At 43.6% G+C, this 26,353-nt stretch overlaps 1 protein-coding gene across 1 annotated transcript in view; it reads right to left on the bottom strand.

The window, feature by feature from the left end:
• GNAI2 (G protein subunit alpha i2) overlaps nt 1-26,353 on the bottom strand; it is a 152,190-nt gene that overhangs the window by 42,741 nt on the left and 83,096 nt on the right. Inside the window, exons 2-3 of the mRNA XM_056861175.1 lie at nt 13,131-13,173; nt 11,698-11,839 (exon numbers count right to left, since the gene is read on the bottom strand). Coding sequence (XP_056717153.1) covers nt 11,698-11,839; nt 13,131-13,173 — 185 coding nt within the window. The remainder of the gene's footprint in view (nt 1-11,697; nt 11,840-13,130; nt 13,174-26,353) is intronic.

Below are 26,353 nucleotides of genomic sequence, written 5' to 3'. Positions count from 1 at the left end.
GTAAATAAACAGCTATAAACGGCATTAACACCAGGCACCCTTAGCTACAGTAGCAAATATGGCCTTCCCCAGCCAATATAAAATAAAATATGAATTAGATGTATAGCTTTACATCAGGCCAAAGAAAGTGATATTTGCACATTTCTACACCAACAGAAACTGATCCAGTAGAACCTTACATAATTTGTATATTCAGCTGGGGGATCAGAATGCCGGGGGACACGTCACCCACAAAACATCACCCATGCTTTCACATTTATGAGAATTGCTCCGTATGAACCTTAGAGCCATGACATTTAGCGAACACAAAGAACTCCAAGAGAGTAGATGGCTTTGTTCTAGTACAATGAGGAGTAAACTCGAATACCTTCCTACCACCTGAGGGTGTGATCTGTATATTTACTAATTTGAATCAGAAATCCTCTCTCCTGATTATATGCATTGCCACCACCAAAACTAAAAAGCTCTATTTGCCAGCTCAAGTTCAGACCTGCGACTATGAAGACATTTAGGATTTCACTGGGTTGCTACTGCAATGACACTTCCACCTCACTGTTGTCTTGGCGGTAGGTTTGATACCAAGTCCCTAACAGATCTGTTTTTTAAAAATATATACCAAACAAAAGGCTAAATATACAAGTTTTTGTGGAAGCGATAACTGGCCCTACCCTATAATTCAGTCCTGTGTGTAGAGATAGACAAATGCTAGGAAGGACACACAGCCTGAGTTTCCAGCAAGAACAGGAAGCCACCATTGGATAAGCTGAGTCGCTTATCTTTTGGCATGGAAGAGGAGGAAGAGAAGGAGAAGGAGAAGGTGAAGAAGAGTTGGTTTTTATATGCCGACTTTCTCTACCACTTAAGGAAGAATCAATCTGGTTTACAATTACCTTCCCTCCCACTCCCCACAACAGACACCCTGTGAGATAGGTGAGGCTGAGAGAGAGCTGTGACTAGCCCAAGGTCACCCAGCAGGTTGCATGCGGAGGAGTGGGGAATCAAACCCAGTTCTCCAGATCAGAGTCCACCGCTCCGAATCACCACTCTTAACCACTACACCATGCTGGCTTGGCAGTAAAGCAATGCTTTGCATACGGAAAGAAGCAGCTGTGAACAGGTGGCGAACTGCGCTCAGAAAAGGTAAACACTGTGAAATGTTCTGCCCCTTCCTCAAACTTTTTCTCCACACATAAACCCAATCTTTGTGGGCAAAAAATTCAGCATGGCACTAGTAATGAGACAATTCCTGCTCATCATTAAGGGAGAACTTGTGGAGATTCAGAGGTTCGCTGCAGCCAGATAATGAGGGACAACAGCAGCCTAATAAGTCACACCTCCTTCCACTAAGCATTACCAGAGAAATTATCATTTGCATTTTTCAGAGTGTTGTTATGCACTACTTGAGCAACTCCAAGTGCTCTCTGCACATCAGTCCTCACCCCTGGGTTTCCCCAGTACCACAGATTCACAGAACCCAGAATGCAAGGAACATAGGAAAGGAAGTTCCTACATGTTGATACATGTAAGCATTTAAAACAACAGACTGAACAGGGGACTGATGATAAACCAAGCACACACAAAAGGATTTGTGAAGGCTGAAAGCAACCTCCACGACTTGTACATTTATTCTCCTCTTCCTCCAGAGGTGTCTTCCCACCATCCTAGAACGCTCACAACTGTGAATCCTTTGTGAATAAGCCTTGACCAACCAGCCTCCATGCTGACCTGCTGCCCACATCCAGTTCTGCCTCAGGGTGGTCCGTTCTTCAAACACAAGGGCCTTCCAGGGTTCAGCAGAACCTCCTTATTTATGGACTGCTTAAAGCCACTCCTGTGTGCAGCAGCCACCCATATAGGCAAGCTATGTAAAAGTTCTGTTTTATATACATGGAGCATAACCTCTTCGGCAAGCTTTTTTCTTTCTTCCACCACAGTCAACACACACCGAATCCTCCTCTTTCCTTAGCTGGTCATGACCCATTTGGTTGCCTTAGTTACAGGATGGCTTCAATCTGCTACGCCCTTATTTTCTTAAAATTGCAACATTACAGCATGTGTGCACACACCCCTTCAGAAAATGCGTCACCACATCCTTCCTCCATATTGTTTGCGCAGAATTTCTTATTCTAAAGAATCTCTGGGGAACTGCCTGGAGAGCACAGCCAGACTCCCACAATGAACAGCTTTTGCCTGTGGAAACGGAGATTAATTTAAGACAAGGAAGTCACCCAAAAACAGAGAAAGCAACATAATAACGAAGGCTCTGATACTTCGTTGCTTTTTTGACTAAGTGGTTCACGTAAAAAGATAATTAAAAACCCAGCTTGCATGCACTGAGTTCATGTCCTCCATGCCACCAAGGCTCCCTTTTGCTTTCCACCATTTTCACCTACAATTCACAGTTAGTTATAAAACACCCTTCGCCCCAGTCTAGACCACACTAAAAGGCCTTGGAACCACTAGATTCACTCTTGACTACTGAAGAGATTCAAACTCATCAACAAGTGAACAGTTAAACCTTTTCCCTAACCTGTATACTTTCCTGTGCCCTATACACAAGCACTACTTCTAAAGGAATGTATCAAGTTTAGCTGTGAAGTACATTTTTTGAGAAGAATGAAAAGAAAGCCTCAGTAAAACCATTAATACACCTGCCATAAGAACATAAGAAAAGCCAAGCTGGATCAGACCAAGGCCCATCAAGTCCCGCAGTATGCTCACACAGTGGCCAACCAGGTGCCTCTAGGAAGACCACAAACAAGACTACTGCAGCAGCACCATCCTGCCTGTGTTCCACGGCACCTAAGACAATAGGCATGCTCCTCTGATCCTGGAGAGAAAGGAACATTGTTTACTCACCGAGAAGGTCCTTCCAGCTCTGAAGTAGAAGGGCATCTTGATCTTTGGGTGTTTCTCGCCCATTGCTAGGGGAAGGCAGGACTAAACTAACAACTTCCTGTCTCCTGGCAAGGAACACCTCCCCTTCCAGTTATTCTACAGCAAGCTCAAGAGACAGGGAAAGGCACTCACAAAGAAGGAGTACAAACAACAATAAACTGAACGATAAACTTAGAACTATTCTATATGTATTGCTACAATATTATTAGGCCGATCGAATCCGTAGGCCAGTTTGGTGTGCTTCAGTCCACCCTTGTAAGATGATGTTGCCATCTCCGGGTGGGCAAGATGCCCTTCTACTTCAGAGCGGAAAGGACCTTCTCGGTGAGTAAACAATATACCTTTCCCACTCTGAAGGAAGGGCATCTTGATCTTTGGGATCTCCAAGAGCAATGAAGTAACGGGTGAAAACTCAGTCCTCATCATCTTCCACCAGGTGCTGTAAAATACGTCTGCCGAATGCCGCTTCGGCAGATGCCATAGTATTGATTCGATAATGTCTAATGAAAGTAGTCACGTTGGACCAAGTAGCCGCTTTACAGATCTCTTCAGTCGAGGCTTGTTTGAAAAATGTGGCCGATGTAGCTGCGCTTAGCAGTGAATGGGCTGTGATCCCATTCAGAACTTGGAGACCACTGGCTAGGTAGGCTTCTCTGATGCACTGTCTAATGGATGTGCTGATAGACTGTCGGGACATGCGAAGTCCCTTGTTGGGTGCAGAAATGGAGATAAACATAAATTCCGTTCTCCTAATGGATTCAGTTCCAGATACATAAATATGAATAGCTCTACGAAGGTCCAAAGTGTGCCAACTCTGCTCTCTGGGAGTAGAAAGATTAAGGCAAAAGGAAGGGTGGTGAAGTTCCTGAGACTGATGAAACCGGGAACCCACTTTGGGGGTGAACGAGGGATCAGTACGTAGCACGACTTTATCTTTGTGAAAGATACATACGTCTTTGCAAATAGAGAGGGAACCCAATTCTGAAACCCGACTGGCAGAGGTTATGGCAATTAAAAATAAGGTCTTCATCCTTACTAATCGTAAGGGAACTTCTCTCATAGGTTCAAAGGGACTTTTTGTTAGAGCAGAAAGTACAGTGTTCAGTCTCCAGGTAGGGAAGCGATGAGTCACCAAAGGGGTAGATTGAGCTACTCCTTTAGTAAAAGCCTTAACCTGAGGGTGCGATGACAGAGGAATCCCATCAATACACGGACAGTGTGAGGCAATAGCAGACACTTGCTTTCGTAAGGTTGCCGCTCTAAGGCCCTGCTGCGCACCGTTCTATAAAAAGTCCAGTAACTGAGGTAGCTTAGGAGAGATAGGGTTGATTGTCTTCCGGTGACACCCCCTGGAGAAGGCTTTCCAGGTGTATTGATATATCCTTGTAGTAGAAGGATGTCTTGCTTTAAGGATGGTCCCCACCACCTCCACGGAAAGCCCAAGGGCTAAGAGACTTGCCCTTTCAACCTCCAAGCAGTCAATTGAAACCATCCTGGATCTGGATGAATCATTGGTCCCTGTTGAAGGAGATCCGAGGATGTCGGAATCTGCCAAGGTGCCCTGTGGAGAGCTCCATGAGTACCGGAAACCATGGCCGACATGGGCAATTGGGAGCGGTCAGGATGACTTCCGCTCTCTCCGTTCTTATCTTCCTGATGACTTTTGGAAGGATAGGCAGTGGTGGAAAGGCGTATAGGAGACCCGGAGGCCACTGAATCAGAAGAGCGTCCACTTGCTCTGCTTCCGGATGGTAGAACCGGGAGAAGAACCTTTCCGCCTGACGATTCTGGACTGAGGCGAACAGATCCACCGTGGGCGTTCCAAACCAGCTGGTGATGGCTTGAAAGACTTGAGTATTCAGCATCCATTCCCCTTCCTGGAGGGTCTGATGGCTTAACCAATCTGCCTGAGTGTTGTGGATGCCCCGTACATGTTCAACCTCAGAGACAAAAGGTGTTTTTCTGCCCAGATCATGATGGCCGATGACTCCTGGTGCAGGCAAGAGGAGCGAGACCCACCCTGCTTGTTGATGTGGGCCTTGGTCGCCACATTGTCTGCCCTGATTAGCACATGTTTGTTTCTGATAAGGTCGTGGAATTTGATGAGGGCTAGGCGTACTGCCCTGATTTCGAGGAGATTGATGTGGAGAGATGTTTTTGACTGGCTCCATACGCCCTGAGCAAAGGAGTCTGCCACCGTGGCTCCCCATCCCTCGAGGCTGGCGTCTGTAAACACTTGGACTGGCTGTTCGTGTAGGTTGTCCGACTGTTAGATTGTCCACCTTAAGAGGCTCGTCCTGGCCACCGGACTGAGGGAGAGGGTCTTGTCTAGCTTGTGTGTGATGAACAGCTGGAATGGACGCAGCGCTGCTTGAAGTGGTCGGGAGTGGAAGCGAGCCCAAGGAATCAGGCCTAGACATGATACCATGAGGCCTAAGAGCCTTGTCAGAGCCATCAGTCGATGTCGTCATGACTTTACCGTGGACTTGGCAACCGCCGCAATTTTGCGGGCCTTGTCTGTTGGGAGGAATACCGAATTGGTGGTGGAATCTATGACCAGTCCCAGATGTAGGATCCTCTGCAACGGGCTTAGCAAGCTTTTGGCTTTGTTTATAAGAAAGCCATGCGTTTCGAGTGGTGTGCTAAAGTGCCAGGTTGTATGAGGGGGCGCATATGAGTAGGTCGTCCAGGTAGGGATGTACTTGCATTCCTTCCTTCCTTCCTTAACATCGCCACAATAGCCACCATTACTTTGGAAAAAACACGGGGGCAGATGTCAACCCGAATGGTAGTGCCCTGAACTGAAAAGGAAGGTTCATATAGTTGAATCTCAGAAAGCGCCGGTGGGACTGATGGATGGGGATATGCATATAAGCCTCTGTGAGATCTATGGATGTCATGAAGGTGTTTGGACGCAGTGCCTCTATGATGGTTTGCACTGTCTCCATAGAAAATGTTTGGCCTGCATGAATCGATTGAGAAATTTGAGATCCAGGATAGCCCTCCAGTCCCCATTCTTTTTGGGGACTGTGAAAAATATGGAGTAAACTCCCTGGAGATGTTCCTGAATAGGTACTTCCTCTATGGTCCCGATCCGGATCAAGTGAGAAACGGCTTCCATCGTTCTCTGATGTTTTACAGCACTGCGGTAGCATGGCGATGCGACAAAGCGATCTGGAGGCTTGTGATGAAATTCTATTAGATATCCCTGCTGAATTATTTGTAGTACCCAGGCATCCGTCTGGGAGTGGCGCCACTGTGGAAGGAAAAGTTGTAACCCTCCCCCCACCATTGGATCCCTGGCTTCACTGCTTATTTCCTTTGGAGAATTTGTCAGGTTTGTCCGCCCTAAAGGACTGTGGTTGTGAGGGGCGGTTGAATCTGTTGAAACGTCGTAAGGACCCTCTCTGAGGAGCCCAGTGTGGGCGTCTCTGATCCTGTCTGAACCTGGATAAGGTATGGTAGGATCGAAAGGACTGAGAGTATTGGCCAGGACGGGGTTCCTTTTTATGGGATTTAAGGATCGCCTTATTTTTATTCTTAATTTTGGAGAGCATCTTATCTAGTCTCTCTCCAAATAACTTTCCACCCTTGTATGGGTGACCCATTAACATGGTCTTGGACCTGGACTCAGCCAACCACAGACTTACCTATAGGGCCCTGCGAATGGCCGTACTGGAGGCGACCGCTCTAGCAGCGAAGATCACTGCGTCCAAGGAGGCATCTGCCATAAAGGAGGACGCCTTTAGCACTCGAGACAGGCCCTCGGCTATTTTTTTTAATCTGCGGGGGGTAGAAGCTGAGTGAGCTCCTTTATCCAGGCATTTGAAGCCCTAGCCATCAGTGCTATTGTGGTATTGGCCTGAATAGACAGTGCAGCTGCCTCATGCACCTTTCTGGAAAGAAATTCCATTTTCCTATCGAGCTGATCTTTAATAAAACCCACTCCATCCTCTGCCAGGAAGTCAGAGGATTGAAGGGCAGACAAAGGAGCATCTACCACAGGCAATTCCAACATATTCATTGCATGTGAGGCCATATCATATAGTTCCTTGGCACTGCCAGAGAACTGTTTATTAGGTAGGGGTTTGTCCCATTCAGCTCTAATAACTTTCTCAAAGTACTCTGGTGAAGGTACCTTAATAGTCTGGGCCTCACGGACTTCCGGTGCTGACGCTGGGTTGAGTGCCACGTCCTCCCAGGGGCTCCTGGGGGGAATCCAAGTTTGCGTGTAATTTGGGGTGATTTATCGCACCCCAATCCAGCCCTTGCAAGTGGGTTGGGAAGCAGGAACTCCCTGCAGCCATTCATGCGGTTTGATCTCCTGAATACTCCGAGGGAGCTTTATTAAGTCCCCCGGAGATTCAGACGTTGATCCCGTGGGCACGAAGGGATTGAAATCGCCAGAGCGCAACTTCGGCATTAGACTCTACCCTCCAGCACCTTATAAACATCATAAGGACTACATTAAGATTAGAACCTCACCTCCAGACGCCCAAGTGAGTAGATAAGAATCTTTCGTTCTTCACTGGCGTTATCGAATAACAGGGGGTAGAAGAAAACATTCACGGTAACCGTGTTCCTCCCTTAATTGAATGGATGATTTTGCTGCATGAGATCCATCAGACAAAGCAGCAGGAGCCTTATCAAACTGATCAGCTTAAACTAAAACAACGAGCTTGAATGATTGACTTAAGATCTGCCAATCCAACGCATTCTTAAAGGAAGGGGAGGGAGAAACCTTTGAGAATTTGTCCGGTGTAAAAAAGGTCCTCCAGCCACGTTTTACAACAAAGAGGATATCTTGGACCGGAGGACTCTGTGCTTCATTCAATATCCCTCTCTATTGTTCTACAAGCAAATCAACAGGAAGTAGGTCGTAGGACCGGAAATTCGTCTTACTCGTGTTACACTAAAACCATTCCTGAAGGTAACAATCATAGAGAAGAGACGATAGAAGGTCCGCGATGAGGTAATTCCTGGAATACTTCCTGGTTCTGTCGATCTAGAGCGTCTGGTAGAACTCGTTGGTATTTTCAACTTTAAAAAGTTATTTTAAGCCTAAATACTTATTTCTTCAACCCGAAAAAGATATTAAGCTGGTCAATGAAATATTCTTTATTAACTACATGCAATGGACTCCTGCTAGACGTCCATCAATTTCTTAACTAAGTTACTTATGTAAATGTCTGGAACCTCTCCCTGATCTGGCTTAATTCATAGCCCTGCCTTTACGAAATTAAAGGAAACTTTACAGAATTTAACCATGGAAAAAAAAGTGCAGGACATGCTTGCTAAACATTCTGAGGCGACAATTAAACAATTAAAACAGATATCAACACAGATGGCTCAACTGATTTCAATGATGACGACTCTTGACCAATCATCACAGATATGTAATCAGAAGTTGGATCTGGTTACAGAAGACATAAAAGATATGAAGGTTCAAATGATGGCTACCAATACAGACATGCAAGTAATGGATTCTTCTGTCAAAAAAGTTATGGAAGAATACAAGGATACAAAGAAGAAAACAGAAGTCCAAGAAGGTAACCAGCTTGTGACAATGAGAACAGACATGCAAGAAATGGACTTTTCATCTAAAAAAGTTATGGAAGGACGTGTGGATATAAGGAAGAAGAGAGCAGGTCAAAGAAAACAGATTGAAGCCATGACGGAGATGAAGGCCAGAAAGAATTATTTTTGGTTACGCAACCTGCCTGAGGAAATGAGAGAAAATAAAGAGATCCTGTTCCCATACCTGACTGACTTATTTCAGTCGCAGAAGGAAGTATTAGACCATGGTTAAAGGACTGATTTAAATATGATTGCTGGATTGGAAGGCTTTGACAGTGTGGATGGGTGGCATGGCTATTTACGGTGTAGTGGAATTAAGATTTAGACATCATTTTGGGATTATGTAAACAAGTCCTCCTTATATAGACTACCGATGTGATATAAATGTATATTGGAATTATCAATATTAATGTGATTATCATTTCAAGGAAAATGTTGGAATGTAGTAAGGATATTGGTTTTTTCTTTTCCTTTTTTATAAGGGGTGGACTTGTGATATGGATTTGGGATATGATTTATAATGAAATAAGATTGATTAAACAGGAAAATATCCCTAAAATATTGGAGATGATGTTACTTAGCATGATTAAATTTATGTTATAATGGCTGCAAGATAATCTTATGCAGCCAAATGGAAAGGGACAAATGTTTCAGAATAAAGGGATTAAATCATTTAAATGTTAGAACCGGTGGAGTTGGAGAAATTAGGGGAAATGGGAGGCTTGGATGAATCATTGTGATAATGTATAAGATCTGGGAAAAATGGAAGGTTACTTTTTACTCTGATCCAGAATGTAAAATTTTATATAACATGAAACTTTAGAATGAGATTAATATTAGGATCAGAATATGTTAACGAAGGATAGCAACACTTTATTAAGAGGTAGATGGAGGTGATGGGGAAGTCGATTTATTTTTTATGTTTATTGGAAATTAAGACAACAATTGATGTAATTGTGATTCTGACATTATTTTTACATTGTTGTTAAAATTATGAAGAATTTATAGTTTTAAAAAACCAATAAATTTTATTTAAAAAAAAATAGTCTGGGCCTCACATTGTGGGAAATATTCCTTGGAACCTTTACGGTGGGGACCTCGCCAGGAGACAGGAAGTTGTTAGTTTAGTCCTGCCTACCCCTAGCAATGGGCGAGAAACAACCAAAGATCAAGATGCCCTTCCTTCAGAGCGGCAATAGGTATGCATCATGACTAGTAGCCATTTTTACTAGTAGCCATGAATACCCCTCTCCTCCATGAACATGTTCAGTCCCCTCTTAAAGCCTTCTAAGTTGGCCATGAATCACTCCATCTAAAACCCACAGGAATCTAGACTACTTTGCTCTAGCTAGAGCCTGATCAGAGACCAGAGATAACCAAATTATCTTCCACAGCTGTGAGCAAGAGTCACCCCTTCGTCTGCAAAACTGCCATGTATCAAAACAGGTAGACTGTAGTTTCCTGCTGTGGTGTTGCTGCTCTTCAAGCCCTCTCAGTTCCCTTATTTTTCTCCCATTGATCTGGCCAACTTGGTGCTATTTTGTACACCAGTCAAATCAAGAAGTAAATCTTTACCTGAACCCATTTCAGGAGGAAGGTGAGGGAGAGAGTTGCATATCTTAATATCCATCCATGGAAAGAGCTCTCTTAATGTTTATCCATGGAAATAACTCTCTGCTTATAAAATACTAGCTTGTGATGGAGGACCAAGATTAGTTGTTTTCCTGACATGATGGTTTCCCATATGCAAAAGGTTGGGGGGGGGGGAGGATCCAAAAGGCAGCCCCTCCTCCCTTGCAGCCTGGAATGGCACACTCCATAGAAAACTTTATATTAAAAGAAGCAAGATGCCCCTCTGTTCAAGTTATCTGGGAAGAGAATGCACTGTCTCTGTGTTTTGTGCAGTGCCTATCCCATGTTACATGGGGTGGTCACTGTTACAAGACAGCAACATAACTGAAGTAGAGGCAGGACATCAAGAATGATATATGGGGAGATTCTCTCTTCTCCATGTATTATTCAAAACTGTACTATACGATGGCTTGCCAGATAGCCCTTATGAGGGAGGGGGGAGTCATTTTCAAAGTGAAAGAACTTATGGCTGTACCAGCATACCCTGCTTTTACTAAATTAGAATGTATGAGCCATCTAAAATCAAATCCAGGACAATCTAAAATCAAATCCAGGACAATCCAACAGAACAATGGGACTTGAGTTCCTGTCCTCTCTTGTTTCAGGCTTGGGCACAAACCAAAGGCTGTATATGTATAGCAGTGACTGGACTAAGGTTGCCAGGCAGGAGAGGGTTGGGTGGGTATACGGCGTGTGGGGTGGCACTGCCTCTTGAAGACAACATTTTCAGGGAACACCCAGAAGCGATGATGGTAGCTTTAGGAATTGCCAGAAACTGTGGTTTTACTACAGAGTTCTGATGATTCCTAGAGTTCCAATGTAGCTTCTGGGTATTCCCCAAATATGTCATCGCACTAGTAATACCAGTGAGGTTTTTTTAAAAAATAATGTTTATTTAATTTTAATTTTTAATTTTCCCCCTGCCCCCTTTCCAAGTAAGAGCTCTGTGGCGCAGAGTGGTAAGCTGCAGTACTGTAGTCCAAGCTCTGCTCACGACCTGAGTTCGATCCCAACAGAAGCTGGTTTCAGGTAGCCAGCTCAAGGTTGACTCAGCCTTCCATCCTTCCGAGATCTGTAAAATGAGTACCCAACTTGCTGGGGGTAAAGGGAAGATGACTGGGGAAGGCACTGGTAAACCACCCCGTAAAACAAAGTCTGCCTAGAAAACATCGGGATGTGACGTCACCCCATGGGTCAGGAATGACCCGGTGCTTGCACAGGGGACCTTTACCTTACAATTCCAAGTGGCAGCAGGGAATGCCTCTCCCCGACTGGGGGGTTTGGCAGACCTACATTGGACTGCCTGCACCAACCCAAATTCTATACTACAGAAAGCTCTAAGGTAAGAACAGGCAACGCATATTTTCACAATGAGGGTTTTCTGTAGAAGTCTGCTTCAGCTAGGAAATCAAGATGAGAGGTGCTCTAAAGCCCCACACCCTGACCACTGGAATGTCCTTCTTGAAGAGATAAGCACATTTCTTCCTTCATACTAGATGAGTACTCCAGGATGCAGACAAGAAAATGTTAATGCCTACTAGCATAGCTGGATAGCTGGTTATCAGTCAGCAGGAAGGAAAGGAAACTTACCGCTCTGGCAGAATCTCCGAAGTCAATTTGCAAGTTACCCATTGCTTTGATTATAGCCATAATGGACTGAATGGTGTTACTGTAAACCACTGCTTTATACTGTCGGCACTCCTCTTCCGAATAGCCATCCTCATGGATAATCCTAGAAAAGAAAAGAACAGGAAGACATCAAATATCAACACTGCAACTACAATACCAACATCTGCAACTGCTATCAAATTCAAACTGCATTCCCTCTTACAGATTTGTATTAAGAAAGCCACTAGCAGGGGTATCCTCCTTTAGTATTATCAGTATGGCATGGCTTCTCTCCTGCTTTCCCTCTGCTTTCACAATGCCTCAGCTTAAAGGGTAAGACTATTAGCCACAGTCCAAAAGACCCCAGAAAAGAAAATAAGGACCCTTTGGCAGAATTCATGATAACCCAGAATTATTATTCCAACATAATGAATTTGTGATCCAAGCCCTATTTTAGAACCTTGCTTAGCCTAGATTTCTAAAAGCCTCTAGTAAGATTCTTGTGATCACTTTCCCCTGTCATTTTCTGCAGTAGTAATACACTGGGATCCTAGTGGAAGTGGTTTGCATAAAAGGGCTCATTGCATGATAAGATTCAGGTTACGATGCAAAAAACAACAAAAAACACAGCCCCACAAACCCATCTTTTAGGAAATCTTGGTGTGTTGCTATCACTAGAACCCTTCTTTTTGAGCCTTATCCAGGTCCATTTCTCCTAGTTGCCCCAATAATGCAATCCACTGACCCTGTTGCCCTAGTGCAACAAACAATGAGCGAGGCTTCCATGCTTTGATTACAGAACAAAAGACAAAAGTGATCCCCCAATGCTTGTCAAGCAAAAGTGGGCTTTGATTTGTAACCCCCCAAATTCTTCTTTTGCACCTTTAAATTGGGTAGGTTTTTTTTGGGGGGGGGCAGAGGCAGCCTATTGTAAAGGAAAGGAAGTACCAACTGAAATTCCTTCCTCTACACGGCTCCTGCAGTCTGCTTTTCCATCTGGTCACTCTTCAAGAGGGCTCTCTCGTCCAGACTTTAAGAGTGAACAGCAATATGAGGAGCCAGTCCAGATTACCTGCAGGATGGTTTATAAATCCCATAAATACAGATGCGCCTACCTACAAAAGGGAAGAAACCTTACATGAAAAGTATTTCCACAGAAGGAAGCAGCTAAGTGTATATCCTGTATGTAGGTCATATAACATGCAAATATGACAAATATGCATTCCCCTGAATACATGCACGTAACAGAAAACTAGAGTGGGCCACCCACTGAAATATGAACATTTTGCCTATGAATTTTGCAGGTTTTTAAAAAAATTATGTAGGAGCTCTTCCACACTAGCGTTGATCAATGCAATAAACTTGTGAGCATGAAACAAAGGCTACAATATTAGATTAAGGAAAATAATGCTTACTTCATTTGTTTTACAATTGTGCTCTTCCCCGACTCTCCTGCACCTAGAGAGAGAAAAAAGAAGAAATGTAAGAAATGTGCTCCAACTCTGGCTTTTCTGCCAGATAACTAGAAAGTATTAACACAGTTAATCTATCACTGCTTTAGTCTTATCTGAATTCATTTAGCCTTCCCATCATCCATTCCCCAGTATGGCTAAACAATCAAGACTAAAGGACCTGAAGATTTTAAAAATATATAGAGCTAGTTGACAATTCGGCATACCAGATCTCCCCATTATCCTACCCGTTGATTTAATGTGTACTGAACTAGAAGAGATTAGAAAACCCTGTGGGATGCAAGTACAAAAGAGGAAACACAAAACATTCACCCTTGACCATTCTTGCCAAAAACAAACAGACCAAATCCATGGATAGCACTGTAACAGCTATACCTCAGATTCAACAGCATTAGAGGATGCAGAAGAGCAGGATCTGAGCAACCAGATATATGCCATACAGAGCTGTCTCACACCTGGTATAGGTAAGAACCAAAAGCTTCACCTGTACTGCCTAGTGGCTTGTGCTGCCTAGTGATAAAAGCAGCTCTGTGAACCTCCTATAGCAAAAAGATGGTGTAATGCTTTCCTCCATCCCTAGGAAACTGGAAAGGGACAAAGCCATGTTCTTCAAAACAAAGATTTAATATACGATGTGGAGCAGCAGTAGCGAAATGAACAATTCTACATTAAACATGGCAAATGAAATGCAGGCTTGTAAACACCCACTTGCCTGATTGCCAGTGGGAAGTTAACAATCATCTCAGACAGCAAAGCCATCAGACAGTATTTTAAATTGGCAAAGGTTGGCACCATCTCTTCCCCCGCTCCCAACACACTTTCTAGACCATACAAGTGCCACAAATGATTAGCAAGTTTTGTGGATAATAACTTTTGAAGACTTATTTACAAGACTATGTTAAATAGTTAAATAAACTGTTCTAGGAAACTGTCCTCCCTAAAGAAGCTATCAAACTGTTCACTAGCGCTGCAAAAATAAATATATAAATCAGCTTGTCAGAGAGTCCAAAAGTATGTTAATCTCTATAATCTGCTGCCTGTTGAAATTCTCCTACTCACAAGTCCCTTTGGCAGAGGTGGCTACTTTTCATTCAATACTCAAACATTTCTACTCTGCATATCTGTATACCTCAAAAACTTACTTTCCAGTATCTTTTCTCTTACAAAGTCTAGCTGTCACCAATACGTGTGTGTCTGTGTGTGTGTGTGCGTGTGTATGAGAAATGGAAACGTGATATGACTGTACAAGTCAGGGCAAGCATCACTTCTGGATATTATAAATAAAGATCTGAAGATGTCTTTCTTGGTCTTCACACTCCTTACATAACACTGGAAACGTTCACAAGCCTGCAACACTACAGCTGAGACACCATGTGGCACAAGAAGAGCCAGTGTGGTGTGGTGGTTAAGAGCGGTGGACTATAATCTGGTGAGCTGGGTTTGATTCCCCACTCCTCCACATGAAGCCTGCTGGGTGACCTTGGGCCAGTCACAGTTCTCTCAGAACTCTATCAACCCCACCTACCTCACAAGGTGCCTGTTGTGGGGAGAGAAAGGGATTGTGATTGTAAACAGCTTTGAGAGTAGAGGAATCTAGATATCTATGTCCAGTAGCATACGCAAGCTCTGAACCTGAATGGGGGGGGGGAGAATAAAGCTGGTTTAACATAGGCTTTTCTACTACTTCATCATCACAAAACTAACCATTACGAGCAATGCCCTTTCTCAGAAGAAATGGAATTCCAAAAATCATTCTACGGACCCAATGGGACAGGAATGGAACTACTAAGACGTTGTGCCTCTAATTCCTATATCCCTCAATCAATCCAAAAGGATTCTATGGTAGATGGTAGCAAGAGCTGGTGAGAAGTCTAGGGAGGTTTGACACAGTCACACATGCCTATCTACTGGCAGAACTTGTCAGCCAGGGTAGAGAGGGCCAAAGCAGACTGAAAAAAATCCAGACAACCTGTTTCTCCGGGAAGAACCTGAAGCTGCTTCTCCATTACCCACTCAAACACTTTAACTAAGAACTGGCAAATGCAATTATTCACTCAAGTGGGTCAACAGAAGCTCCCCCCCTTTCAAAACAGAGGAATAATATACCCTCCTCTAAACTACATGTTATTTCATCATCCCTCAACAAAATATTAATCATGGTAATCAAATGCAACACTTCCAGTTCCTTTAGACTAAGACTAGCCATGATGAACATGAACAGAGGACAGAAATCATGGCATAATCAGATCCATGAATCCTGCCTGCATTTGTCTATGTCACTACACTAAAAGTCATTCAGCAACTCTGAAAAGAGGACAACCTGGACTCCGATCTAACAGTGAAGCAAAAATTAGAGAGAATGTAATTTAATTTGCAAAAAAAAAATTCAGTGAGGTTGTCACAGCAGGCTATCAAAGGTGCTAGATCCTCTAGTATGGAGTGATCAGGATATAACAAAACTCAGGCACAGTAGTAGCAAGGAAGTCAGTCTTCACCGCTGACACCACTACCACAGATTAGGCCTTCAAATGGGCTGGATTGGGTCTTTATTTTGTTAAACCATGTACTTTGCCATCTTTGATCCTCATTTAACTATGATGATTGTGACAACACGGAGCAGATGCCCTGGAGCTCTGTTATCTATTGCCCAAGTTACCTCCCTATAGCCGAAGTAAAATAGGGCCTCAGAAGTAAAGCTGGACAAGTGAGTCAACTCTCCATCAGTTCTCCGAAAATCAGTTAAATCCATACACCTTTATGGGTTCATCACCCTAGCAGAAACCATCAGTGACCAACAGCCTAACTTTCATCAGACAAGCGATCTCTCCGTAACAACAGAAGGCTGTTTTGTGTAAGGCATCTCTTTCACCTAGAGATCCTGCTTCTCTGGCACAGGGAACGCCACCATATATTATGTAGAGATCATTAAAGCACTGCGGGTGGCATATCATGCCTCAGTTAAACCACACTATTAGCAAGAGGAATCTTCTTACATTGCATCCTATTAACACATTGACTAACGAGTTCAGGTCTGCAAGCTGGTGTCTGCAAGAGACACAGCTGTTTTGAAGCTTCACAAGATTTCTCTCAATTCTGGCCTCTCACACATGGAAGTAATTCAGCTGGTCTAATGGCAATTAATTACTTTTGAACATGAAGGCAGCATTTGTCTCTAGCATAGATTTTCTGTAGCTTTCTCATTCCCTTTAACACAGAGAACAGATCAGAATCCCTTGAAACTGGGAGGCTGTTTGCGATGGAACCAGAATTTCCAGTTGGCAACACCATAAAATGTTACCACAAACAGCTCTGCTTTCATTCCAAGAGCACGGCACACTGCTGGTTCTCAGACACTTACAGTTTCCAGCCAAACCCCAAACAAATCACAAATCGGATTGTTGAAGACAATTCGTTCCAGCACCGACAAGCACACGTGGTGATAAGGGCCAGTGCACAACTACACCATTGTATATTGTTTCCTAAGGAGTTAACATTCACCCGTGAAAATAGGCTTAGAGCTGAAAGCTCAGCACATGAAATCTCAAACGCAACAGAAAGCATTCAGTTCAGGCAACTTAAAGCTGCTGCCACTTGGCCCGAAAGCACAGCCATACAAGGGAAGCGGGGAATTTATGCTTCAGATTAACCCTTCATACAGTTAAGATAAGGACAGTCAGTCATCGTAGTGGGATGAGGTGACTGCAGTATATTAAAGAATTCCTCTAACTAGTATTATTTATCTATCTAGAAAATTTATAAAGCTACTGGCCACCAAGACTAGATTAATTCATGCCATCGTATTCCCTATTACTATGTATGAGTGTGAAAGCTGGACAGTGAAGAAAGCTGATAGGAAGAAAATAGATTCCTTTGAAATGTGGTGTTGGAGGAGAGGGTTACGGATTCTGTGGACTGCCAAAAAAACAAATCAAGCCTGAACTGACCCTAGAAGCTAAAATAACTAAACTGAGGCTATCGTATTTTGGCCATGTCATGAGACGACAAGAGTCACTGGAAAAGACAGTCATGCTAGGAAATGTTGAGGGCAGCAGGAAAAGAGGAAGACCCAACAAAAGATGGATTGACTCAATAAAGGAAGCCACAGCCTTCAATTTGCAAGATCTGAGCATGGCTGTCAAAGATAGGACATTTTGGAGGACTTTCATTCATAAGGTCGCCATGAGTCGGAAGAGACTTGACGGCACTTAACACACACACACACACTTGAGGTGGCTCATGCAGTAGAAATACAAAACAATCATGAGATGATCATAAAATTATCAATATTAAACCTTAAAAACATATTACGGTACTCTGCTTTTGCCATTGATATGGGATGCAAGTATATTAGGTAGATATGAAAGAAACTCTTAATTTGCTGTGTATGAGCAGAGGAGCATGTCTGGAGATCATGGAGGAGGACAAGAAACCATAACCAGGGGAGGAGAGGGGGAGAGAGACAGCATTCTGTGAAATCTAGAACCTTCTGATATTGCAGACATATGAACACACATAGGAAGTTGTATGAACTCTCTTTTGCTTGTTGGCTTTAATGAAAAACCTGTGTTCTCAGGAATCAGATCTATATGCAAGATACCCAGTTTTTTACCACAAACGGAAAGAAATCTCACTGATAATAATTGTGACCAAAATTCATATTTCAAAATTCTATTTCAAAGAAAATACAAAATTATATTTTACTAGCAGTTAAACCAAGTATTCCTTCAATGTCTATATCTTTGTCAAAGAATCATGTTACATTGTGTATTATGCGCCGTCAATAACTTCTAACATGGCAACTCTGTGAATAAATGACCTCTAAAACATCCTTTAACTGACAGCCTTTCTCAGATCTTGCAAACTGAAGGCCATGGCTTCCTTTATTGAATTAATCCATCTCATGTTGGGTCTTCCTCTTTTAATACTGCCTTCACCTTTTCTAAGCAGTGCTACATTAGTTATGATAACAATGAAGATGTGGTCATGTCAACAGTGGGATTATTTTTAACTGTCAGGTCAGCACAGGCCACTCCAACAGCATCCTCAGATCTGGTTCATGGTAGGAAAATGTGACCTAGCAAAGTTCACACCCATCAACTATGAAATCCTAGAATCCAAGGGGTCTCCTTCAAGGGAACTATCAGCAAATGAATCCATGAGAGCAAATGTACATATAAACGCTAGATCTTTTCTAAACCCCGATGAATGTCATTAATCTCATTTGTTAGATATGAAACACATCAGACAGGCTCATACTGACTTTCCCCAATAATTTATGAGTCATGACATCAAGGGACTGAATGGGTCCTAGACCCAAAGAGGGGAAGTCATCCATTCCTTTGAATTCCACATGACAGGTTCCACAAATTAAGAGTGGGACCAATAGGCTTTTCAGAATTGCAACTGAGACATTCTAGTTCCTGCTTAGTGTTCCTGGCCACCCAGACTGTAAGCAGTATCTGAGGACATTCTTCAGAAGCTGGCACACTTTCTGCCACAACATGTTTAGTCAATATCCAGAGAAACAGTCTTTTTAAATATAAGGGAAAGTAATTAAGGATGGGAGTTGTTTCTTTGAGGGACAACTGGGGCTGTGACAATATACCACATGCACTAAGTTACCAATGCATTCCCCACTCCACAAAGAGCTTCCCATGCTTCCATCCAATTCAGCAAGCAGGTAGGCAACATCTACTGAAATGCAAAAGGATCAACATCAGAGAATTCCCAGAAAGCACAGAATTCTCAGGCAGCAAGCATTCACACAGACACACAGACACACACACAGAGAGAGAGAGAGAGAGAGAGAGAGAACACAAATGGAACACAGAGTTGTATAATCAAAGAGGACTTGCTGCGGTCTTCAGCACACAGTATCTATGAGTAAAGATGGTGCCTGTCACAATATATAGTAATGAGCAGAGGAGATACTGCAGACACTATCCAGGGCTTTGTGACAACTCTAAAGACCAAGCCAGCTGGCCTGCTAGTGGGGCCAATGTAGAGCTACAGCTGCTCCATCCCTTTCAAGGAAAGCAATTGCTTCTAATCATGGTGAGATACCCCATCGGCAATCCCTCTCAGAGGCCAAGGGTCACCAGATGCTCCCATAGGTATCCTGCTGTCAAATCGCCTGGTGTGAAGAATGGGAATTTGGGACAAGCTAATAATGAATTTTATCATATAATCACCTGGATTTTCTTTCCCCCTGCTTTGTCTGCTTAATTTATATTTTGATATAGTGACACTGTTATAGCACCTGCTAGCATTAAAGTAGCATAGCTCAGTAAGCACATGTCATTCTGAGCTATCATTTGACTACACAGGATTGATAGTAGTATTCTTTCCCTACCTTCTTGAGACATGTTGGGTATTTCAGAAATCAGTCTCTGGGAAACTGAATTGATTTACAGCACCTGAATTTAAAGATTTTCAATCCATCACTTTAATCGACTTAATAGTATCTAGGAGGTTTGATATACTAAAAAGTACAGCATGCTTCTAGTCATAGGGAGAACCCCATAATTTCTCTTACCATATTTGTTAACCTTGTGTTTCTCGATCAACAAACAGCGCATTTTCCAAAACTGAGGCAAAGCAGATTTTTCTGATGAGGACAAAAAGGAGCTAGTAATTCCCAGCAAGCACATCTAACTAACTGCCTTTTCAAGCAAATTACTCTTTATCAAATACCTCAGCCAAGTTTCTGCGAGATACAGAGTCAACACAAACATAGCCATGTTATGAGTTCAAAGTAAAAAGAAAGGAGATGCACTTTGTTAAAATTTGGCTGTCCTTCTATACACTTGCAAATATCCAAACCAGTTTTATTAGTCAGAAGGATACATAATATTAAGCCAAACAAGGATAAAAAATCTTTAGAGAGCATCTTCACATTAAACCTAAAGGGTAATAAATATATATCTATACATTTTTTTTTTGCTTTACCCAGATACTAGGCATCCATAATATCAAGTACACAAGATGTTAAACACCAGTAGCCTGAAGTTCAAGTAAGGTCGCCTCTTTTCTTCAGGCTTGCTTTGTCCCAAAACAATACCGAGAGGCTAACAAATTAAATTCTTTCCACCCCACCACCATCACTGTCCCATTTGTGCATTCAGACTGCAGAGCTCTGTCTACCTGAGAAAATGCTACATCAGAGAACTCTGCTCTCTAACATCTTGCCTAGAAAACTAGATTTGACTTCCAGGACCTCGCTGTTATGGATCCTAATGTTTTTGTTGCTGATGTGTACTCCCAATGACCGCCACCTCCTCCCTCGCTCTACCAACCTGTCTAAACAGTTAACTATGCCTGCAATTTTCACACCAGTCACCATGCAAGTCATCATGCTAGTAAGAAAGCCAACCCTGTATGTGTTCCACTACCAGGATCTCTCACCCAAAATTAGGTTATCAGTTCATCCCCACCCCCTCAAATGGTTCCAAGGGATTAGTTCCCTCTTTCTCAACATGATATTCTCCTGCTCCGAGACCCTTGCTCTACTCTGGTGGTTCTTAACAAGGGCCTTACAGCTCCCAAGGGGGTGATTCCCAGATGTTGGGGGCATGCCAAACTTGGTGCGGACAAATGGGGGTTGGGATTTCAGGCAGTTCTGTCTCTCCACTTGCAATGGCTTCTGATGGAAGACAGCTGCTTTATACACAGCTCATTCTCCTCTGAAGATAAAATCCAGACCCCTAGATTTCTCCCCCAGGCCCTTAAGAAAAGGGCATACAGCAAACAGGACTCAAACTTAACATTAAGGAGTTGGCTAATGGTCAGACATAAGAGTTTCATTGAAAGTATGCCCAGGATCTGTGAATCACACGCATATATCATACATATACCTATATAAACAAAATTGCTTTGCCTTGAGGTTTTTTTTTTCTTTCTTTTTTTCTGGTAGTGTGGGAGAAATCTGATGATAATGTATCTTTGATGGGCAACAACACATGGAAGTTTTAGAAACTTTGCTCTACACAAACAGCAGAGGAGCAAACAGCATGGAAAGACATGCTTGGATATTTCCATATTCCATGTACTGGCTTATGCTGTAGAATATAGTTTTCTGTTCATAAATATGCATTTTCATGTATGAAAGTGCAGCCCCCAGCCAGAGCATAATTTAGGCTGCATCCACATAAGACAGAATTACTATTAAACTGATTTTTATATGCCAATAAAGGCTTGTGTTTTGTGTATTAAACTGATTTGACTACACAATTTTTAAAAGAAAAGAAAAGAGAGCAAAATAACAACTTGAACCTCTCAGGTTTAGTTCCTTATTAAGACATTTTCAGGTTATGATTATGAGAATTTATAAATTACCAATGTAGCTAAGATGCTGGTTGAAACCAAGAGACCTTAAAAAGTTGATCCCCCCAAAATACTGCTTTCTGCCCTAGGTTATATTTCTGCTCAATTAAATGTTCTTTCCTGGCTGGCACCTCTTTCTGCAGCAGGAATAACCATGCCCAAAGCCTGCTCAAGTCTAGAAGCAACAGCATTCCAGAAATGATAACATTTCTGGCCAAGCATAACTCAGGCAGAAAGTCTGTAGCATAATCTGCCAATGCTGCCTGATCTATGTCCAAGTGTCAGGATCTACTTGCTCACTCCTGGGTGGCCAAGCAGGAAGATAACCAAGGAAAAGAACACGAAGACACAGCCAACACAAATGAGCAGTGAACCTGCCATTCATCTTCCCATAGTCACAGAATAAGAGACACCTGCAATGTTGTCTTAGAGCAGTGATGGCGAACCTTTTAGAGACCGAGTGCCCAAACTGCAACTGAAAACCCACTTATTTATCGCCGAGTGCCAATGTGACAATTTAACCTGAATACCACCCCCAGAGGGGGCCCAGAGGGAGAGGCTAGGGTTGCCAAGTTCCTCTTTGCCATGAGTGTAAGGTTTTTGGGGTGGCGCCTGAGGAGGGCGGGGTTTGGGGAAGGACTTCAGTGCCATAGAGTCCAATTGCCAAACTGCACGCCCCTCCGCCCGCACAGACCCAGGGGGCGCCGGAGAAGCCGCTGGAGGGAAGGAAGGAAGGAAGGAAGGAGGGGAGGGGAGGGGGAAAGGGAGGGAGAGAAAGAAAGAAAAAGAGAAAGAGAGAAAGAAATGGAGAGAGGGAGAGAAAGTAAAGTAGGTAAAGGACAGAGGGAGACAGAGAAAGAAAGAGGCCATTTATGCATGGGAGGTTTTGCCTTGGATTTGCCACTCTCCAGATGCACATTTTCCCCATCCGGATTTTCAAAACTCTGCATGGGGACTTACTGATTAGTTTTGAGAATTTGGATGGGGAAAATGTGCATCTGGAGAGTGGCAAATCCAAAGCAAAACCTCCCATGCTTGAATGGCTAGAGACAGAAAAGCCTTCCTGCTTTCTCTCTCTCTCTCTCTCTCTCTCTCTCTCACACACACACACACACACAGAGCCCAGAATAAGATCTCCCTCCCCCGCCCCTCTGCTCCATTCCGGCGCGCGCGAGCACACACACACACCCCGCTTCCTCTCGGGGAGGCTCCTGTGCCAGCGGGGTGGCCATCTCTGCTTCCCGCTCCCCAGACATGCGGTGGTGGAGCCGGCGGGGCGGGGCCACTGGAACCTGCCTGGGCCGCTCATGTGTCCCCCGGAGGCCCTGGGAGGTCCAAAGAAGGCAGGACTGAACCCCAAGCCCCCTTTTCTGTAACCCCCCCGACCCTCCTCCTTTTCTTCTTCCTCCCTCGGCCAGGGCGAAGAAAGTCCTTCTCTCCCCCCCCCCCCCGAGTCCCTAAGGAGAGCTGGACTTTGCAGAGCCTCCCCGGCCCCGCTTGCCACGCCAAGGAGGGAGTCCAGGAAGAGCCACCCGCCCGGATCCGGTCCACGCTGGCCGCCGAGGAGGAAGCGAGGCCAATGCCCTTTCCCGCTCCGGGCTCCCCCAGCCCCGCACCACGCCGTCCCGGAGGCGCTGTGCCACGAGGCGGAGGAGGGAGCGGCCGGCTCCGAGCCCGGCTGGGCCCCACGGGGCGCTTAGGCCGGGGGCGGCCCATCAAGGAAGGGGCTTAAGAGGCGGCGAGGGCGGCCACTGGCTTCGGCCGCGCTAGCGGGGCCAAGCGGAGAGGCCCGAGGAAGCAGCGGCCGGCGGCTGAGAACAGCGCCCCCGTCCGCCCCTGTCCATGCTGCCTCCTTGCTAGCTCGGCGCACGCCCCTCCCCTCGCCACCCCTTCATGTAGTCGGACTTCCAGATATCCCAGCTGGGCGGCGGGGAGCTTTGAACCACTCCAGCCCCGCCGCCCAGCTGAGCCGCGCGTGCCAGCAGAGAGGGCTACGCGTGCCGGAGTTGGCAAGCGTGCCATAGGTTCGCCAACACGGTCTTTGAGGAAAGGTTGCCCTTAAGTCATCAGGTTTCCTACAACAAAAGAGGGCATTATTTCAAGACAGGTCAGCTGTGCGCAAGTCAAAGTGACCCACAATCCAGGCTCTCCCGAAGCACATCCTGAAGATGTGAGCTTTGATTCATGAAAGGTCATGCTGGAATAAACGTTAAGTCAAGTCTGTAAGGTGCTACTGGACTTCTGGTTCATTCTCCTGAAGGAAACAGTTTTCCTATATTCCACCATAAGAACAACTATTTCATTCTGGTATTCATTGGTCTGACCTTTTGAGTGAGATTTATGGAGAGAAGTTGCATTCCTTTTTTCACAGCAAAACTGATGACGAAAACCAGAACTGAGATCATACCAAACAGAACCTTGAAAGAGTGGTGATTGGCATTACTTACATTTTATACAGCAAGGGGAGGTTCGCTGATGTCTCCCACTCTGGAAATTTTTAAATCAAAAGTTCTCCCTCGGTTGTTATATGGTGCCCCAATTTGGGGATTTGGGAATTCATATCCACTAGAAGTCATACAGAATAAATTTGTGTGCATGTTGTTGAGAGTACCTAATTCAACTCCATCAGTTATTGTCACATCAGAGTTATCTTTACCCCAATACTGACATCAGTTCATAAAATTGCTATTAATTTTTGGCTGAAGATCTTCTCCCTGACATCAACTTTTGTAACTCTGAACTACGAGATGAAAGGCAAGTTATGGCGCTCCCAGATATCATCTTTAGTGGCTAAATAAGGATTTTCAGAGGAATACCTTAGAAGTTTTGATCTTTTTATAGACATATGTTTAATTAAAGAAGGACCACTAAATATAAGCACTCAATCAGATTTCAGGTTACTTAGTACCCTGAGATCAGCTTCTTTATACAAACGTATTTCTTTATACAAACTTATTTCTCTACCTTTTACTGTTATGGCATACTAGGATGATCTGCTGATTACTGAGCATAGAAAGGCATTTACTAAAGCTCACATGGACATTTTACAATTGTCAGTAGTGAAGGGCTGCTATAATAGGACTCCGCTTGATGAACGAGTTTGCTCTTGCAACCATGATCTATTGAGGATTGGGCCCATGTGACCTTTTGGTGCCCAATGTTTACAGCAGATTGGGAAAGATATCTTGGGAATATCTTATTACGACTGTCAGGGAGATCAGAGTAGAATAAACTTGTAACACTATTGGTGGATAGAAATAAATGGATAACATTGCAAATGGCAAAGCTTATTGCCATGGTTGTAACGGCTAAGGCAAAGTTAAGATCCCTTTATGTAACTCCTGCTGATGAACAGTTTCATTATGATAAGTAATTTTTGTTATGGTGTAATTTGTTATTATGGAAGAAATTATAAAATTAACATTTGTTATTATAGTTATGAATTTTATACTTTAGCTGGCAATGCAACCATTTGTGTTGTGATTTTATGATTCTGTGTTTGTTGTTTGCTATGAAGTGTTGCTTCAGGTCCCCCCCCCCCCGCCAACTGAGGCTAGATGGCCCAAGAAAGGACCTTCTCGGTCATGGCATGAAAATTATAGAATTCCCCCTCCACCACCACCACACAGATATTTGTCCATCCCCTTCTATGATTGTCCTCCATCAGCAGGTGAAGACTTCTTTATTTTGTCTGGCATTCCTTCACCGATTCCCACTGAGCCTTCCTCTTGGTCGTGTGTTTTGTTTTAATAGTTTTAATATATTTTAAACAAGATTAAAACCATACATACTGTTTTTATTGTTCATCACTTTGGACACCCTAAGTCAGACAGAAATGAGGGCTTAAAATGTTTTAAACAGATAAAATCATTAAAACTGCCACAACACCAATACGACAGTTAGAGCAGTTCCTCAGTGGAACAGGCTTCCTCGGGAGGTGGTAAGCGCTCCTTCCCTGGAGGTTTTTAAGAAGAGGTTAGATGGTCATCTGTCAGCAATGCTGATTCTATAACCTTAAGCAGATGATGAGAGGGAAGGCATCTTGGCCATCTTCTGGGCATGTAGTAGGGGTCACTGGGGGTATGGGGCGGAAGGTACTTGTGAATTTCCTGCATTGTGCAGGGGGTTGGACTAGATGACCCTGCTGGTCCCTTCCAACTCTATGATTCTATGACAAACATCAGACACAAATAAAGAAAAACAATAGCCAACAAAGAACTGAAACCATCAGTAGTTAAAACAAAACAATCTGCACAGAATAACTGAAATGGCGCAAACACTAAAGCTGACAACATAAAAGGCAGACCAAAACTGAATGTTTGAATTTTCCCTGGGAAACAGATTAAAGGAAGGAAGGAAAAACAGGCACGTGGCAGCTTCTTTGTAGAGCAGAAGTTCTAACTTCAGCACGGTTTGTTCATATGGCTGGCGTCAAATTTCCATTCTTTAAGAAAGTCTCTCAGAGATGTTTTGTCACCCAAGATATTTTAAAATAAAAACATGAAAATGCTATAAGAAAAAAGGTCAGTTTGGTTACACAGCAGTACATTGACAGCCTCTTTTTGAATAATACTAAAGCATTTGTATGCCATGAGGATAAAGAAAACCAATCCCCATTGTATTCTCCTCCTCCTCCTGCACACCAAACAGCTCTTAGCTGACATTCTGGAAATGCTAAGAAATACAACTGTGCTTTAACCAGCTACAAATCACAGATATTAACATTGCCATCTGGCATCAACAGCCACATTTATTTATTCATTCATGCTGTGCTTCTGTCCTATCAACCTAATTGGATAATTATGTACTTTCACTGGTACCAAATCTGAAGATTCTCTCTTTGG

Source organism: Euleptes europaea, chromosome 1 (assembly GCF_029931775.1).
Source record: "Euleptes europaea isolate rEulEur1 chromosome 1, rEulEur1.hap1, whole genome shotgun sequence".
In the NCBI taxonomy this organism is placed as follows: domain Eukaryota; kingdom Metazoa; phylum Chordata; class Lepidosauria; order Squamata; family Sphaerodactylidae; genus Euleptes; species Euleptes europaea.
The sequence above is the reverse complement of the archived record's forward strand: the minus strand, read 5'-3'. Positions and strand labels throughout refer to the sequence as shown.